This window comes from Pseudopodoces humilis, chromosome 11 (assembly GCF_049639895.1).
Source record: "Pseudopodoces humilis isolate 2021_Gansu_Grassland_sample_001 chromosome 11, ASM4963989v1, whole genome shotgun sequence".
NCBI lineage: Eukaryota > Metazoa > Chordata > Aves > Passeriformes > Paridae > Pseudopodoces > Pseudopodoces humilis.
In genome coordinates, this window is record NC_142210.1 from 23,443,378 (window position 1) to 23,463,413 (window position 20,036).

A 20,036-nucleotide genomic window follows, 5' to 3' on the forward strand; every position below is an offset into this window, starting at 1 on the left:
TGGGGAAAGAGCAGGATTGGGGTAGAACAGAGCTCTGTGCTGCTTTTTCAGGGTGCACAAGCTGCAGGATAAATCCTGGAGTTCAGGGCTGTGCCTCTGCTTTAGGAAAATGATGATTCCAGCTTGGCCCCAGCTCTTGGTCTTTGGGCTGTTCAGGGAGCAGCCCCCAAGTTGTGTGCACACGTTTTTCCTGCCCTGCACGAGAACACCTGGATGGTTTCAGGCACATCACAGCATCTCTTGGTTCCTCCAGGAATTGTTTGTGCAGGAATTGTTTGCTCTGCGTGGCTGAATGGGCTCCCGAGTGTTCCTTGGTCTCCTGGTGAGGAGGTGAAAGCAGCTCACCTCGAGGGCTGAATTTTGAATTTCCCCTTAAATTTGGAGGGGATTTGGATGGCAAAAGCTGCTCAGGGATGTTGGAAAGCCTGGCTGTGAACAGAGTGCCTTTTATTGCAATTTATTGTTGCATTTTCTCTCAGTAATTGCAGCTGTTTTCTGTGGTGGACCCACATCAGCACTCGGTGTAAAGCCAAGCACCAGGATTCTGAAGCTGATTTAATTTGTGAGCGTATTTTGAACAGAAAAATCATAAATTCCAGTGCCCTGATAAAGAATTTATGAAAACAGATCATGTTACTGCAGATTTACCAGGGAGCTGATTTTGTGTACACACTTTTATACTGTGCCCCAACTCCAACAACTGTGTTTAACTCCATGATTTTGGTTTTGGAAATCTAAATAAAAATACAAATGTCCTTGTGTAGATGAAAGCCCATCAGTGCTCATTGCTTCTCTGGGTCCCATCACAGACAAAAATCCTCCCAGTTCCTGCATCACCCCCAAAAAATGGACAAAATGCTGCAAATTGTTCTGCTCCAAGTGATGCTGGCATTAGTAATATTAATAAATGAATAAATGAAAATGAAAATGAAAATGAAAATAATTATTATTATTATTATTATTATTATTTTTTTTTTATTTTTTTTTTTTTTTTATTAGGAATAAAAGTAATTCCTGGGATAACAAACCCTGGCTTCTCTGTGCCACTTCCAGGCTTCAGATTGGCACCAAGGGCTACAGAACATCAAGTCCCCAAAATACTCTACAACTCCTACTCCCAAACCAAAATCATCTCTTTTTTTTTTAATTCCACTGCTGTGTCAGAAACAACAAAGCAGGCTGGGGCTGTCAGCAGCCAGAAGGAAGGAGAGCATTTTCCTGCTTTTCCCTCCCAGCTTTTCTGGCAAGGGCTGCACATCATTTATCTTTAAACAGTTTTGCTTTGCTCTGGGTTGGCTTTGGGAGTTCAAAGAGATGACAGCTTTGGGGAGAGGAATTTTGTTGCAGTGTGTGTAAAGCAAGAGGGTGTTTGTGTAGTACTTGCCTGGCACTAGAGAGGCTGGATTTATTATTTATATTTGTGTTACAATACAGCCAGGCAGTGAATGTGTTTATTAGAGCTCCTGTCGTTCATGGGGATGGAACTCCTGCACCATTCCAAGTGCAAAGCAGCTTTAATGCAATTTTTGATTGAATTTATGTGGTCAGGGATCCTGGGAGCAACATCAGCTCCCTGTCAGAAGCATCTTTAACTGGTCACTCCTGAACCCACCGTGTCCCCTGTGCGTGGAGGGATGGAGATTCCCACATTTCTGGCAGGAAAATCCCAAACCAGCAGCTTCACCTGTGCTGGTTTTGTCATTCCTGGAGCAGCAACAATTTCAGGGTGCAGAGGGAAGGGCCACAAACAGGAGGGGGCTAAAAGAGGGGTCACTGGATCCATGCCTGGAGCCACAGCCAGACTTCTCCTGCTTTTCCTCCATCTCCAGAGTGATTTTTGAGAGGGAAAAATTTGATCTCTGGTTTTTAAACGCTGCATTGCAAAGTCAGCACTGGAGAAGAAGCAGGTTCTGGTAGCAAAAGGTGCAAGTTGTTCTTGTCTTCCTGAAATGAATGAATGTGAGGTTTTCCTTAATCCCAGGAAAAAACAGGGATTTGTAGTTTATTCATTCATTATTATTAACATTTAAGAACAGTGCTCGTATATTCCAAAATTCTCAATTCTGGATTGATACATGACTTTCATGCAAAAATGATATCTGAAATTCAAATCTTATCTCTATTACAGTGTCCTTAGTTCTGTGCTAAGGTTTTCATTTGGGTTCTGGAATCTATTTCTATTTTTGTGCCAATATAAATTCAGGGAGAAAATCCTGGCGTGTGAGTCCCATGTCAGCAGCAATTTGGGCACTTTTGTCACTAATAAAACCCCCCCTGATTAATGATTTCTAAGCATTGCATGTTATGTGCTCAATAAACTCTGCAACTGCAGAGGTGAGAGTAGGAAAATGCCCTTAAATTTACCATTTTGCTATAAATGTTTGAAGAATTAGAAAAGCAGAGTTAACATTCTTAAGGCTGCAATCCCCTAAATTTAAAAATGGAGTTAAGTTTCTGCTCTTTGCAGTGTGTCCCACACTTCCCCCACACCCATTCTGTGCTGTTCACACTATTAGATTTAATTTGTAGGGGTTTTTTTTCCTTTTAAAGATGCTAATTTTGCATTAACAGAAGGAAAAAAAATATTCTTCCAGCTGATTGAATTGAAATGCACGGTCGTGATTCCATCTTTGCTCCGTGCTGGGGATGAAGGGTGGCTGAGGACAGGGATGGGCCAGAGCTGTGCCCCTGAGAGGGAATCTCTAATTAAACATTCCCAAATCAATTTATTTCCCTGGTTTCCCTGGCATTCAGCCTTCAGGTGTGCCAGGAAAGTCGACAGCAGCACCAAGTTTTGCCTGTGGTCACAAATAACTTCAGCCAAGTGCTTTGTGTTTGGTTTTCCTAAATTCCAGAGATTTCATTCCCCTTCCTTCTGCTCCATAAAACTGAACTGGCTTCCATGGAAGCAGCAGTTCCACTGCTGGCCTTTCCCTTTTGGGAAAAAAGGAAAAGGGGTTTTTTTTTTGGGAAAAAAAAACATCTTCAATGCATTGGAGAAGTCAAGCACCAGAAGGTGGGGTGGCTCTTCATGCATTGCTGCAGCATTCCTGGGATTGGCCAGCAGCTGGGATCTTGGTGACCTGACCAGAATCACCATCATCATCATCATCATCATCATCATCACCATCATCACCACCACTGAACACCAGGAGCTTCCCAAGCCCCAAACTTCTCCTCCTCCTCAAGGTTTTCATCTCCTAAGCAGAGCCCAAGAGCTCAGAATGAAGCAGCTATTTGGTTTAAACATAAATTTACTCATTTTCTGCGGCCTGCTCATGAAATTTTAACTTCTGCAGCCTTTTCCAGAAGGGCTTTGGAGCAGGATTTTCCCTTTGCTGGGATAAATTACCCCTCTCTGGAGATGTTGGGGCTGTGGGGTGTTGAAGGGTGATGTTGCACAGGTTCTAAAGCTGGCAAACACTGCTATATTTATTGAATTAACCTCTGAACTTGCTTGAGAATAGCTCAAAACACTCAGCACAGAGCAGACAGCTTTTTGTTTTGTTTTCTAGACACAGTTTCGGTACAATTTACTTCATTTGTCATCTTCTGTAATTATTTTTCTAATGCTGCATCTACTGCAGGGACAATATGTGAATTTGAATGACCTGTGAAAAGCTGCTCATGGTGGGGAATAGCAATTTAGAAGTGTGCAGGTAGTAACTTACACTCATTCATTTAATTTTTATTTATCCCTTTCATTTTCAGCCTTTATTATCAATAATGCTGTGGCTTTTCCCCAGGCACTCCAGGGGGTGTGAGTTACGTGTTTTTGTGAGGGCAATTTCTTTCTATTAACCTGAATTAGCTAAAAATGGTGTCAAATCCAGGCAGGAATTGGAGGGAGCTGGGAGAGGATGGAAACTCTGGCAGTGAAGTGTTTTGATGGTGGAGTCCCCATCCCTGAATGTTTAAAAAAGGCGTGGATGTGACACTTGAGGTCCAGTGGTGCCCGTGGTGAGTTGGACTCAACGGCCTTAAAGATCTTTCCCAAATTTAAGGGTTCTTGGATTCATTTGCCCCATGCTGGTCATTTCTTGGTGTGTTATTGGATAATTTCCTGCTCACCTTCCAGCCTTCTAAACTCTGGGAAGGGTCCCACGTGTCCTGGTGTGAAGGAGGCTCCACATCTGGCAGGATGAGGGGAGATGGTTTTAAAGTGAAAAAGGAAAGGTTTGGATTAGGAAAAAAATCCTGACCCTGGCACAGAGGAGCTGTGGCTGCCTCTGGATCCCTGGAGAGTCCAAGGGCAGCTTGGGCATGGCTTGGAGCAGCCTGGGACAGTGGAAGGGGTCCCTGCCCATGGAATGGGATGGGATTTAAGGTCCCCACAGCACTTGGGGATTCTGCTCCCCCTTGTCTTCCACCAGACCTGCAGAAGCCCAAGTTTTTGGGCAAAGCATTTGGTTTCATCCTCCTTTTCACCCTGGTTGGGAAGTTCTGTCAGGAGCTCTGAGCCCAGCCCAGTTTTTCCTTCTTGCTGTCCTTCTCCTGCTATTCCCGAGTTCTTCCTGCCCTGCTGCTGAGCCAGCTTCTTCTCACACCTCCCGCTCCTTTTGCTCCTGCTGTCCCAGGTTCTGACCTTCACAACTGCACCAGATGCCTTTTCTTCTGCTCCTCATAAATCACTTCCCATCCTTTAATCAGGGCTTTTTTTTCCCCTTTTTTTGCCAAGTGCAGGGCTTCATTTTCCAGCTGTCAGCACTTACTGCAGGAGTACCAATGTCACTCCCCCTGAAATGCTGCCAGGTGGGGACAGAAGTTCCTCATCGCCTGCTGATCTCTTCCCAAAGCATCTCTCTGCACAGATTTCTCTCCCCTGTTTAAGAGCTCTCATCTTAGGTTCTTTATTTAGGAGGAACTCAACAATTCTTGTGTTATTGTGGCCTACAGGGGTTTTGTTTTATATTTGGATTTTGCAGTTCTTGTTCTTCATGAAGGAGAGACGGTAAAAAAAGCTTTTATCCAGAGGGATGTTCCGTGCAGGAATCTGCACTGTGAGCAGATCAGAGCTGGGGGAACTCGCTCTCCCCAACTCTCCTCTTTTCCCACTGAATTTCATGAAAGAATTACGCCATTTGTTCTTTTTCTCTCTCCGCAGAGAATATTTCCTCAGTCTCACAGGACTGAGCTGCACTCCCCCTCAGTCAGGTGCTTTGGGTAAATTCACTGCTCCGTGTTTCCCCACATTCCCTTCCAAACCCTGAAAGGAAAAGAAAGGAATTTTGTAAATGCCATTCACTGGATTTGCGTTTCCTTTCCCCGCCTCGCGCCGCGCGCTGGAAACGCGCAACGTGCGATGCGATGAAGGGAGAGCACGGTTCATTAAAACCCACAAAACAAAGCTCTGGATTTTGGGATGGACTCAAATGAGCATCTTGAACCGGGCCCAAGGAGCAATCCCGTGTTCCAGCCCGTCCTTTGGAAATGTTCTTGGACAGCACTGCTCCAAGCAGTGCTGATGAAAAGCTCTAATGGTACAAATTTGCTGGTGGCTAAATACACAATTAGGAGGGCTCTTCCTAAAAGCTGGCAAAACGAGGGGATATTTGGATTTAGTGGCAAAAGAAAAGCTGGAAAAAATCCTTCCTGGAGTGCTCAGGGAGCTGTTGGATGAGGAGCAGCAGAGACGACGCTGTAGGATTATTAACATGGAATTTAGCCCATCCAAGGGCAATCCTTGGCCACTTTTTTTTGGGTGTAATGTCAGTGCCATGGGAACGTGGTGGGAAGGAGCAGGATGGTCCCTGGGCAGGATAATTGGTGCTAAATTAAGTTTGTCTCATATTTGTGCGGGAAAAATGCGTGGCCAAGGAGCATTTCTGGGGTAAAAGTGGGGCCACGGGGCTTCCTTGGTGTTTTATCAGATCCCATTCCCGTTTTTCCGTGTCCCTTCTTCTCCCAAACCACCTGCATTTTAACAGTTCTGGGTTTTTTTCATCATTTTTCACTCGTCGTTTCAATCTTCTGTCAAGATCCCTTTGTTTGATGCGTTCAGGCTCTGTTTGCCGAGGTCCCATCCCTGTCTCCAGATGTTTGTTGGATGTTGATGGGAGTGGGATGTGAAAATCTACCCCAGGCTGGATCCTGGAGCGGGAATTTCCATGGCTTGACTGTTCTTCCAGCTTTTATCCCGGCAGCTCCCACGCAGAGCGCGTGTTTTGCACATCAGGAGGCAATAATTCCGTTTTCAAACGCAGAATTCACAAACATCCCCTCGTGTGCTTCCAAAAACACCTCCCAAAATAATCCTGAAAGGGACACATCAAAGGGAGAGCCTGCCCAAATTCCCCCCAAAATAAACCTGCAAACAAAGCCCTGGCCAGGATGTTGGAATTAATAATATTTTGTGTCGCTTCCTCGAGAATTTCAAGGTTTGTTTTCTATTTATGAAGCGTTTTGTCTCTCAGTACTGTGGATTTTAATTTGATTTATGGGTTATGGGTAAGGCTTTGCCTTCAGTTCTACATCTGTGTACAGGCAGTGGGGAAAAATTAATTAAATTATGCTGCCCATAAGGATTTCACTGTTCCCTGGAATGGGATACTGCCAGGAATGGCATGCTCCAAGCACTTTATTTAGAAATTATATATAAATTATATCTAGAAATTACATCTACAACATGCCATGTTCTATACAGAAAAATGAGATTTTTTTTCCCTGTATTTATTGAGGTTCAGGAATATGTCAGGTATCCTGTTCTGTTCACACCATTGCTCTGTGGCTTCCTTCAATTTTCCTTCACTTCCAAGGAAGTTTTTATTGGTGGCCACTCCATTTTTTCCCAGGAAACCTCTGCACAAACTGATTTAAACACTTCATGTCCTCGGTTTTGCCTTTCTGTGACCCCATTGAGCTCTTCAATCCTGCAGAACGAGGCAAGCCAGCAATAAAACTCCAAATTTTACCTTGCCACATCCAGTGGTGCCAGCCAGACTTCAGGAGGGCCAAAATATTCTATTTTTAAACCCAAAATCACGCTTTGAAGTATTTATTCCAGCCAGAAAAGGCACCGAGATCAGCACAAACTGTATTTTATTTATGCCAGAGGTACAAAATAGAGATTTTTGCTCAGAGATTGTGCCTTGCAGAGATTTAGGCCAGGAAATGGGAATACTTTGATTTTTTTTTCCCTGCTTAGCCATTCCTTGGCTCAAGGATTTTTTAGTTTCTTCGTTGGTTTCTTGCAAAGGAATAATTGGTGCCACAAAAGGAAATTGTTCTGGGTATTAATGCAGATTTCAACTGGTCAGATCTCCAGCTGTCAGCACATCTATAGAAATATAGATAAAATAGACTATTTATTTAATTTAATAATAGATTTAATTTAAATTTAATTTAATAATATACTTTATATTTAATATAGCTTAAATATAAATCTGGGAGATTTCTATTTCTTTATATCTACAATATTGAATATTATTATATTGTATATTATATATTATTGTATATGTAATATACAATTATGTATATTACAGATATAATATAGAATAGATAATATAGAATATACAGACTATATATTATACAATATAGACACTATATTTAATATATTATCTATAATATATAATGCATTTTATATGTATTCTATATTTTATATAGAATACATATTATTACTATAATTATAATAATTATATATGATTATATATAGAACATATATTATGTATAATTTTATATAATTATAGTTGATGATAATAATTATAATATTGATTATATTGATATTTTTATTTTTATATTAATATTAATTACACAAATATTAATATTATTATGCAATATAATAATATTACTTAATATTATTAATATTATTAAATATTATATATTTTAATATCTTTTTGAAAATTATATTTCTATATATTTTTAACTACATATTTTATATATTCCAGTGATGGAAACTGGGGAAAAACCCCTCTCTTCCCTCTCCCAGTGCCCCACAAAGGTGAAATTTCAGGATTTGCATCCCCTGCTTTTCCCCCTGGGATTGCTGCAGTTCTTCACGACCAAAAAATACAAGAAGGCTCCAAAAAAAGTGATGGAAATATTGAGGGAAAGGTTTTGCTTCTCTTTTTTGTGGTTACACCATGTGGTGTTGGATTAAAAACTCCAAATCTGGCAGCTTTTGTTTATGCAAAACACCTTGAGCTGGAAACGAAGTGAATTCCTGAATTCCCTGTGGGATTTATCCTGAATTCCCTGTGGGATTTATCCTGAATTCCCCATGGGATTTATCCTGAATTCCCTGTGGGATTTATCCTGAATTCCCTGTGGGATTTATCCTGAATTCCCTGTGGGATTTATCCTGAATTCCCCATGGGATTTATCCTGAATTCTCTGTGGGATTTATCCTGAATTCCCTGTGGGATTTGTCCTGAATTCTCTGTGGGATTTATCCTGAATTCCCCGTGGGATTTATCCTGAATTCCCTGTGGGATTTATCCTGAATTCCCTGTGGGATTTATCCTGAATTCCCTGTGGGATTTATCCTGAATTCCCTGTGGGATTTATCCCGAATTCCCTGTGGGATTTATCCCGAATTCCCTGTGGGATTTATCCCGAATTCCCTGTGGGATTTATCCTGAATTCCCTGTGGGATTTATCCTGAATTCCCTGTGGGATTTATCCTGAATTCCCTGTGGGATTTATCCCGAATTCCCTGTGGGATTTATCCCGAATTCTCTGTGGGATTTATTCTGAATTTCCTGTGGGATTTATCCTGAATTCTCTGTGGGATTTATCCTGAATTCCCTGTGGGATTTATCCTGAATTCTCTGTGGGATTTATCCTGAATTCCCCATGGGATTTATCCCGAATTCCCCGTGGGATTTATCCCGAATTCCCTGTGGGATTTATCCTGAATTCTCTGTGGGATTTATCCTGAATTCCCTGTGGGATTTATCCTGAATTCTCTGTGGGATTTATCCCAAATTCCCTGTGGGATTTATCCTGAATTCTCTGTGGGATTTATCCTGAATTCCCTGTGGGATTTATCCTGAATTCTCTGTGGGATTTATCCCGAATTCCCTGTGGAATTTCCAGCTCATGGTATTTTCTCCATGGATACTCTGAGAAATTGACTGGAAATGATTTTATTAGACGCCTTTGGGAGCTAACGTTGATCCCTGTAGAAAGGAACAAGCTGCAGGATATTTTGGCAATATTTGGTAAGAGAAAAACAGATTTTTCTCGTAATTGACTTCACTTTAAAAAACCACGCCGCTAAATCACTCAGAGATGTTGTTTGAGTGGGCTTCTAGCTCGGTTTCTAAGAGAAAATCAGATTATTTCTTGGCCACCTACCTATGAAAACATTTTAACAGCTTTTTTTGCTTGACCCTGTAGTTATATATTTTATTTTACATAATTCCTGTGAGTGCTGAGAAAGGCCAAAGAGAAAACCCCAGGAATCAGCAGGAAAAAGCATTTTCTCTCAAGCACATCCTCCTGATGCATTTAAAGTACAATTTAAAAAGATTTTAAGGAGTTTTATTCCACCTCACTCATATTCCCTCAATGTGGAATGCTCAGAGTTTGGTTTTTAGGCCCAGCTGAGCTTCACTATTTTATTTATTCTCTGTTTATTTAATATATTAAAGAACCACGGAATCATTTCAAATGGAAAAGACCTTTAAGAGCATCAAGCCCAATAATATTTAGCAGATGATAAAGCCCAAAAATCTACAAAATACACTTTTAATATTCCAAATACATGATGCAAAAATAGCAGCTAGAGGTTGGCTAGCAGTGTTTGGGCTCTGCTGGAAAGCTGAGGCCTTAAATTCAAAGTTTTTATGGAGTTCAAGGGGAATAAAAATGAGAATCTGTAGGAAAGGATGCAAATAACTGGGATTGGGGGAGGAATGGGAATGGAAAGCTGTGCAGAGAGGCCAAGGGCAAAAGCACAGCAATGAGAAGTAAAAATAGCAGGATAAAGAACATTCTGGTACCAAAAAATAGCCTGTAGCTCCTGGTGTGCCTGTGAAAGTGGAATAGTGACCAAAATAATCTCCATGGAAAAGAAATCCAGGATGTTTCCCCAGCAGCTCTCCAGAAAATCTCTGTGCAGATGGGAGCGAGGAGACATCTCCTTGTGAAACAGCTTTTTGTCCATAAAACCCAGGGGAAACCAATTTTATCTCTCACTTTGATTGCTGGGGTTAAATATATCATTTTTCAGGTAGTTCAATTCCTCAGGTCTTTAAAAATATAATATCCCTTAATTGTAGCCAGTGAAAACATTCATCACGTAATTTTGTGTTTGGATTCATTCACCTCCCCCAATTTCCACCTGATTTCCAGGCAGCAGAGTTTACTGCAAAGCTTTAGAAAACCAGATTAGAATATTATTTTAAGTGTCAGGAAACATCAAGCGTTTTATCATGATTTCCTGCAGCCGTTGCTCTTGCAAATTTGATTTCCCACTTCACTAAAATCCACTTTATGAAAATACCGCAGCCACGTGTGGGGGAAAGGGAATTTATGGGCTCCAGAATTGAGATAAGGAGTTCTGAGATAGCCCAGATTCAATTTTCCTGGGCTTTTTGCTCATGTGTTTTGTTCTGGTGGAGCCTCTTAGGTGGGAAATGAAATGAAATATTTCCTTTAAAGCAGTATTTTCACCTCCCAGAGCAGCGCATTCATTTGCTCCCAGATTCTCCTCCTGGGATAGTTTTGGGTTGGTATAGGAGTATCAGCAGCTCCTTAAGATGAGGCTCATTCTTGGTGTTTATATTATTATTATTATTATTATTATTATTATTATTATTATTATTATTATTATTATTATTATCATCATCATCATCATCATTATCATTACCATTATTATCATTATTATCATTATTATTATCATTATGATTATCATCAATATTATTATCAAGATTATCAAGATTATAATATTTGGTTTATTATTCATTTTATTATTTATTTTCTTTATTTTCCTTATTCCTTTTTATTATTTTATTATTTATTTTAACATTGTTATAATTATTATTATATCTTTATTTTATTTTACTTTATTTTATTTTATTTTATTTTATTTTATTTTATTTTATTTTTTTCTGCTCCCTAGAATGGGACAGAATAAAAATAGCCAAGATTCAATCCCAAGGCCGAGCAAGGAAATCTTTTGATTTTTGATTTTGATTAATTTGATTTTGATTGAATCAAGGTTTTGAGCTGCTGAGCTGGCACAAACACCTGGGCACGGATCAGCTCTGGGCTTCTCCTGGAGTTTTGCAGGAAAAGCCACCTGGAACTGGAATTTATATAGTTAATATATTTATATATATATTATAATATATATAAATATATTAAAATAGATATATTTATATAGTTAATATATATTTAATATAGTTAATATATTTATATAGTCATACTATTACAGTTCAAACTATTTTACCTAATATAATTTCTTACCTACTTAAGACATATTCTTACTTATTACTATAGAGACATAAATTTATTTATTATTAACTATAGACACATAAATTTATTTATTATTTATTAATTTTTATTCCCATAAATTTGGAATAGCTCTGTGGAAATGTTCCAGGTGGAATAATGAGCAGCAGGGGGGAAAATCCACAGGGATCCTGAGGTGAGGGAGCAGCAGGGTGAGGGACAGAGCACCGAAGAGCCCAGAGATTTTGGGGTAAAATATTCCAGATTTTGGGAAATAGGAAATCAATGGCTGAGTGCCAGTGGATTTGCTAACAGCCCTGTCCTGCTGAGAAATAACCTCCACCTCAGAGCTCAGGAAAACCTGAGGAATTCTTCCCGAGAGGGAAATGTTTCAGTGGGATTTGGGAAGCAGAGGCTGGATGTGAGGAATTCCTTCACCCTGGGAATGTGATCCACAGGGAAACGGGTCCAAGTGCCTCGGAGCAGCATCCCAGCCCTCCTTCACCACCACGGGATGAAAACCCAGCCAGGGTTATCTTGGCTTTCTCTGAATTTCAAATCAGTTTTTCTTCCAAAACTTCTGCTCAGGTTTGCTTAAATTTCTGTTGAAACTCCAGGAAGCGAGAGGTTGAATATTTTTGGGAACATTGCCAAAATATTGAGCTGTGCTGCGTGAGGTGTTTCACTCCACGCTCCCGATAAAAGCTATTTGCTTTTTGTTGTCTCGAGGCTTGCCATGAAATCTGAAAACTCCAGGCTGTGTCACTTTAATATCCAAACACTCCAAGCCATACGAAAACCTTAAAATCAAAGCTGTGCTGTTATCTCTGCAGAGCAGGAGCTTTTTCAAGGAGCTCCTAATGCAGAATCACTTGCAGTTGCTGCTTTGAAGTTTTTATAGTGTGCTATCGTGGACCTTTAATCCGTGCTGGGGCTGCTCTTAAAAAATAGGAGAAAATTGCAAAGTGAAGCAGGAAAGGGAAAGAAACTGCTTGGGTATTTGATCAGCCTCACTTGAGGTGCTGCTGTCCCAGGGAGCGTGGTGCTGCTGGCATGGCCCTGTTTGGGTGCAGGTAAAAAAGATAAAAAATCTCCTTTTTGGATGGTTTTGGCTGCAGCACTGTGGTGTCACCCGGTGTCTGTGCTGAGCTCTCAGCTCCTGGCAGGCACTGCTCGTTCCCCTCTGTCCATCAGCCTGTCCTGAAGTTACTTTTCCCCCTCCGCTGGATAATTCCCTGCTCATCCCCCCGTTCTCCATCCATCCAGAGGTGAAAATAGCTGGAAACCTCCTTGACCTTCCACCTTGATAATAAATGCAATTAACAACCCTTGTCCTAACGAGCTGGAGAAACAAAATGACTGTGAACCATCTTGTTTAATGAAAGTGTGCTCCAGGAAAATCTCCTTTAAACGGCTGCTTACACTTCCCTGGCACTGAAAAACTGAGCTTGGAGATTTCCAAGCCCACGGAGTCCATCCCATGCCCGATCCCCACCTTGTCCCCAGCCACCTCCAGGTGTTGTTTGAGCACAGCTGGGCTCATCTTTCCTTTTCCTCACCTGTTCCCCCTTTCATGAGCATCCATCTCCCTTCTTTCTTCCTACATCTGCCTCCTTCCTCCTTGTTTTCCCATCTTTTTCAATGAACTTCTCATGAACTTGAGGAAAATTCACCTCCAAACCATTCCCTGCTCCCCACGTGCCTTTGGGCTCCATAAACAAAGATCCCTGATCCCACAGGCAGGAAAAATCCTTAATTTTTTTATTCTTCTTTCATACTTTTTTATACTTTCACATGTACATTTTTGGAGGGAAGAAGGAATAACATCGAGACATTGGTGTTTAATCTTAACTGGGGCCTGATTTATGCCTGTCCTGCTCTCAAGGGTACAGCTCTCGGTGTTTGTGCAGTGAAATGCCTCCAGAACATGAACAGGCTTTGGAAACTATTTATGGATTAAAATTGGCTGCTTTTCTATTTAATGAAGTCTCTGTCTTTGAGCCTCTGCCATTTAATTAAGTGCTTTATAGAATTACTCTCTGACATCAATTCTGTCCACTCTGGAAGGTTTGTCTTTTCTTCCTGAAGGAGCTGTTGGATTTAAAGGGAGTTTTTTGGCTCCTTCAGCTCAGGGAGAAGAAGCTGCAGATGGATTTCAGACATCCTTCCATGGCCCTAAAATTCCTCTGATTGCTCCTGATTTTTAGGAAAAGGAGCTGTGGCACTACAACCAAAACATCTCTTCCCTCGGGGCCTTCACATCCTCGCCTCTCTGAGCTGTTATCTGAGGGAAAGTTTCCTTCTCTGGGGAAAAAAAACCTTGTAAAAGTAATTTTCCCCTTTTTGTTATCGTTTTCTTAAGCCCTCAGATATTGTCTCGATTCTCAGATTCCAGGTGTAACAAGCAGCTGGGGTTTTCCATGCACAATTCCTTAATTACCTCACCCCAATCAATGATTATTACCCCACTATTTACACATCTCAGGATTCCAGGAGCCTTTTTAAGCACCAAGCTCACGTTTCAGCTGCTTATCACCCACATGATCCCAAAAATCTCTTTTCCTGGCAGCCCCCTGTTCCAGGAGCACATGGAGAGGACACAGAAGTTTTTTATTCTGGATTAGTTTCACACAGACCAGGAATGTGGAGCTTTCCTGGCTGCCTCCAGCTCATTATTTTGGGTCAATAAAGTGGATTTTTCAAACCAAAAGGGATGGGAAAATCACAGAAAATAACCATAATTACGTTTATCCTGAGCTCATCGAATCTCCAAATTGTCCCCAACAGAAATTTCAGTTCCTGAAGGAAAATGGTGAATCCACTCCACCTTTTAACCCTTTGTGTGCAGGGCTTGTCCCAGCTCTGGAAGGGGCTGGGAAAATCCAGATCATTCCTGGATAAATTGGGAAAATCCAGATTATTCCTGGATCCTCCTGCAGGAGCTGCTGGGATCAATCCCCAGCTGCCCTTTCTCACCCTGAAAGGTTCCATTTCCTCCTCTCCTCATCTCCCAGCTCTGGATGTGACACGGGGATAATTATTAACGGGATTTCTTAACAGGGAATTTTATAAGGTCAAACTGAAACGGAAACTTAAGGATTGTTTCCAGCCCTGGATTTATCTCCAAAGCCTTATCAGGACAGGACTTGGCTCCAAGGGACAACATCTCCTGCTCCAGGAGCTTTCCTGCTTCCCTCGGGGCATTTATGGCTGAGGAAGGCAAAATGAGAATATTTTCTACATTAAAACTCTGCTGTTATTTGAAAATTCCTGGGTGTTTGCTGCTTGCTGGGCCTTGGAGTTGTACTGGATGGAATTCCAGAAATATGACAGGAATATTCCATTTAGAAACACTGTGAGACAGGTTTGTGACCAGCTGGTTGAACATTGGTGAAATTCTAAGCAGGTGAAAATAGAGATTTCTTTAAAATTATTATTATTATTATTATTATTATTATTATTATTATTATTACTATCACTATCACTATCAATATTATCATCATTAGTATTATCATTATTATTTTATTTTATTTTTATTTTTCATATTATATTATCTATTATTTTATAATTATAATTATATTAATATATTATATATATTAATATATTTTTGTATGATTATATTATTATAAAATAATAATAATCATCTATTATATTATATATCATTATAATATATTAGAATATTATTGTATTATAGTCTTTTATATATCATATATAATATTATATATATTTATCTATTATATAATTATTATATATTATATAGTAATGATAATGATAATAATGATAATAATGATAATGATAATGATAATGATAATGATAATGATAATGATAATAGTATTAAGGGTTTTGGTGGGTTTTTTTTTTGTTTTTTGGTTGGTTTTTTTGTTGTTTTTTTTGTTTTTGTTTCCTGTGTAACTCACCCAGACTGAACCTTTCCAGTTCTTGATTTCTGCTTGGCACAAAGTGAAGTCTCTAAATCAGGAGAGACCATTTAGGCTAAAATATTCCACTCCTCTCCCTCAGTGCTTGGAGGGAGAGAACAATGGCAAAAAAAGATGAATGCTTCTTGCTCTTTAATTAACTCTAACAGGCTATAAATAACATTTTTCCCTCAACTACAGGAGCAGAATGAAAGGTTTCTGGTAAAACTGGTTTTTCACTTAAAAAAAACCCTGTTCTTTGGAAAAGCTTCTGCACAGAGACACCTGTGGAAATCCCCTGGAGTAGTTTTAAGGCGTTTTAATTCCTAATAAAAGCTTTCAGCTCAGGGGCTGCGTTGATGCAGGGTTAGAAATGTCATTTCAATTTATTTTGCAAACCTCTTTTTATTTTTTTATTTTCTCTACCTTTAATGTTGAGCTCGATGAGCTGAGTAAAATCCAAAATGCAGCATTTTGCTGTATTAAAAAAAATAAAATAAAACAGCTTGGAAAATGAGTAGTTCAACACCTGTGGAAATTTAGGGAGTTTCTGACACTCTGACTATTATTTTTAGGGTTATTGCTCTTTTTCTTGCTTCTTGCTTCTGCCTCTTTATACCAATATAAAATATATAAAATATATAAAATATATAAATATATATATGTATATAAATAATAGAAATATATATTATTTATATAAATATATATAAAAATATAAATATATATAAATATATAAATATATAAATATATATAAATAATATATATATATAAATATTATATATATTTATATATATGTATAAAATAATGCTTTTTTTAATATATAAAAATATAAAATAATGATTATTTTTGCTTAGAGTCAAGATAAGGAAATGTTTCAGTTAATCCTGGCTGGCCTTCAAATGCAATCCCTGCTCCCTGCACATCACATTCAGGAAATAAATTGTAATTTGGGACCTGGATTTCTCTGCATTGTTACCCAGTAATGGCCAAGTCTTTTCAGGCATTTTGAAACCTTTTTAATTTCACAGATTTTCATTTCATATTCAGCTCATCTCTGTTAATAGTTCCACCCAATTAACATCAAAATCAGGTGAAATCTTGACATCCCTATTTTTTTTTAGCGTTTCAATCACTCCTGTTTTGCTTTGTGCCATTAACTAAATCGTGCCCTTTGGTAAATTTAAATATTAGTTGAAAATTAACGTCCTTTCCTAATGGCCACGTGGGTGTTTGTCAGAATTATTGCTGCTCTTCTGGCTCTGTGCATCTTCCAGGAATTATGGAATCCATCACCTTTAAACCAGCTCCAGCTGTTTGTCAGAACTGACAGGAATTTCATCCAACAGCTGCTTTCAGCCTCATTTTCACTTTAATTTCCTCACTAATCTTATTTTTTTCCTCCTAAAAGAGGCATGGATAATGATTGGCTCACTAATTAAGATTCAGTGTAGGTGCAATTTAAGTGCTGATGATTTTTTGCTGCAGGAATAGTTCCTTTACTCTCATTATTCCTAATATTCTATATTAATTTATTTATTAATATATAGGAAAAAAATGAAAGTAAAAATAAAATAAAATAAAAAGAAAAGTAGAAATAGAAATAAAAGTAAAAATAAAAATTAAAGTAAAAATAGAAATAAAAATAGAAATAAAAGTAAAAATAAAAATGAAAGTAAAAATAGACATAAAAGTAAAAATAGACATAAAAGTAAAAATAAAAATAAAAGTAAAATAAAAATAAAAGTAAAATAAAAATAAAAGTAAAAATAAAAATAAAAATATTTTTTTTTTAACCTAGGAATGTTAATTTCTGGATATGTCAATACTTAGATATTTCCACATTGTCCTTTTTGGGAATGAGCAGGAAATTAGGGAATTACCACAAAAATTCACTGATGGACTTTTCTGGAATACATTTCTTGTCCACAACCTGGTTATTCCATGGTTTTTTACCTTCCCATTGAGAGATGTTTAATAATAATATTTATTATTATTAAATTTATTATTTATTTAATATAATAATAATTTAATAATAATCCGTGTACAACGTGCCTTCCTGTGGAAAAAGCAATTAAAATGTAGTATTAGTTAATAATTAATAAATTATTCTCTGCTCATGCGGGCAGTTCCTTTGGTTTTCCAGGAGTAATTCCCTTGGTTTTACTCCCAGGAGTAATTCCCACACACAGGAACGTGGAACACAACCTCAGGGATATTTTAAGGTTGTAATTTAATCGCTGATTGACTTTGGAAAACTAAAAATAACCCTGAGGAGGGGAGGTGACTTCTGGTCACTGCCAGGCCTGGAATAAAACAAATTTATAATCATTTCTTCTCTGAGCGTGGCAGGAAAACCGGAGCAGGGAGCTGCTGGCTCGGAGAGGGAAAGGGGAAAAATCTGAATTAAACCTGCGCCAGGAAAAGGGAAATTTCTGTTCCCTGTCCAGCGGGAGCGCCAGGGGAGGCGGAAATCGGGATTTGGGAATTTCCAGGCGCTGGAAATCAGGAATCCAGGAGGGGTTTGGGTCTCTCAGGATGCTCCCAGTGGTTACTCACCTGTTACTACAGCTTTACACACAGCTCCAGCCCTGCCCCCTTGTGTTCGTTCCCTCTCCTCGGGGCCCAGCGAGAACGAGGAAATAAAGGAATTTTTGGGGTGTTTGTGTGGAAATATTTATGGCCTGGTCACGTATCAAGAGCAGGTGATAAAAAGGAAATTCTGCTTCAAAATGCAAAAAAAAAACCCCAAACAAACACATTAAATTTGGTTCTGCTCTGCCACTTTGTGCTTTAAAATTTATAAGAAAAATTTAGAATAATGACATTAAATTTGGTTCTGCTCTGCCAATTTTGTGCTTTAAAATTTAGAATAAAAATTTAGCATAAACGGATTAGATTTTATTTCATTTTGCCACGTGGTGCTTTAAAATTCAGACTAAAAATGTAGAATGAAGACGTTACATGTGATTTCACTTTGCGCTTTAGAATTTAGAATAAAGACATTAAATGTGATTGCTGATTTTTACTTTAAAATTTAGAACAGAAATTTAGAACAAAGACATTAAATGTGATTTTGCTTTGCCACGTGGTGCTCTAAAATTCAGAATAAAGGGATTGGATTGTTGGATTTTCAAAATTCCAATTCCAAATCCATCAGCATCATCATTCCCTGCTGGGGGGGCTGGGCCTCAGCTCGGGGGGCTTCGCTCCGTGGGATTTACTCCCAATTCCAATTAACAATGGCGTTAATTACCCCTGATCTTTGGTCTGTGATAGCCCCAGTTCCAATTAACACCGACACTAATTACCCCACTCTTTGCCCCATTATAGCCCCATTCCAATTAATATCAGTGCTAATGACCCCTGATCTTTGGTCTGTGATACCCCCAGTTCCAATTAACACTGGCGTTAATTACCCCTGATCTTTGGTCAGTGATAGCCGTAGTTCCACTTAACACCAGCACTAACTACCCCATCTCTTTGCCCCATGATGGCCCAGTTCCAATTAACACCAGCACTAATTACCCCACTCTTTGGCCCACGATAGCGCCATTCCAATCAACACCAGCACTAATTACCCCACTCTTTGGCCCATGATAGCGCCATTCCAGTTAACACCAGCACTAATTACCCCACTCTTTGGCCCACGATAGCGCCATTCCAATTAACACCAGCACTAATTACCCCACTCTTTGGCCCACGATAGCGCCATTCCAATTAACACCAGCACTAATTACCGTGCTCTTTGCTCCGCAGTCAGCAGCAGAGTACGTGAAGTCGCGGCTGCCCGAAGTGCTGAAGCAGCACCTGCAGGACTACGAGAAGGACAAGGAGAACAGCGTCCTGTCCTACCAGAGCATCCTGGAGCAGCAGATCCTCTCCATCGACAGGGAGATGCTGGAGAAGCTGACCGTGTCCTATGATGAGGCAGGTACGGCTGGGCTGTGAATTCACATTTTACTGCCCCAAAACGGGGTGCTGGACGTGAGATGGGGCAGGGAGATCTGTGAAGTCACACGAGGTTCTCGCTCTGGCCTGAGAAATCGTGAGGAGGAGCTCAAACAGGCCTTGGAGAGGGAAAACAACCTTTGTGGGTGTTGTTTGTTCCTTGTTGTTTACTTGCAAGAAACATTAAATTGTGAGCTGGGCTTTCCTGTGGATATTGATCATTTATCGCAGAGGAAAAAAAAGAGATTTTTAGATAGAAATAATTGGCTAAACACACCAAAATTTGGTATTAAAGGAAAACTCCTCTTGGCGTGTTTTTTCCTTAAATAGTTCCTTGCTTTGGAGGGCAAACTGTTTGTCCTGGTGCCATTTGTGGATTTTGGGGTGTTGTTCCCAACTCTCCAGTGATGGTGCTGTGTTGGTTTGGTGGCCAACAGAACTGTGTGTAAAAGAGGATCTGGAAGAATAAAACACGCTCTCTTTGGCAACCCAGCTGAGAATCTGTGTCGTCGCTTCGCTGTTCCTAACACGGTGCGACACAAAATTCCCTCGTTTCCAGCCTTTCCCCAAACTCCTCCTGCAGGCTGGACTGTTGTCCTCGTGGAATGTTGGTTCTCCTGCGGTCAGGCTGCTGTGGGGAGTGTTCCTTGTGAGTGATGGGATGGCAAGGAGCTGAGAGGACGCTTCTTCTTCTTCTTGTTCTTCATGTTCTTCTTGATCGTCTTGTTCTTGTTCTTGTTGTTCTTCTTCTTCTTGATCATCTTGTCGTTGTTCTTG

General features: G+C 39.5%; 1 protein-coding gene across 1 annotated transcript in view; it reads left to right on the top strand.

The window, feature by feature from the left end:
• Positions 1-20,036, top strand: part of PPM1L (protein phosphatase, Mg2+/Mn2+ dependent 1L) — a 62,154-nt gene that overhangs the window by 31,726 nt on the left and 10,392 nt on the right. Inside the window, exon 2 of the mRNA XM_088060957.1 lies at positions 19,072-19,242. Coding sequence (XP_087917083.1) covers positions 19,072-19,242 — 171 coding nt within the window. The remainder of the gene's footprint in view (positions 1-19,071; positions 19,243-20,036) is intronic.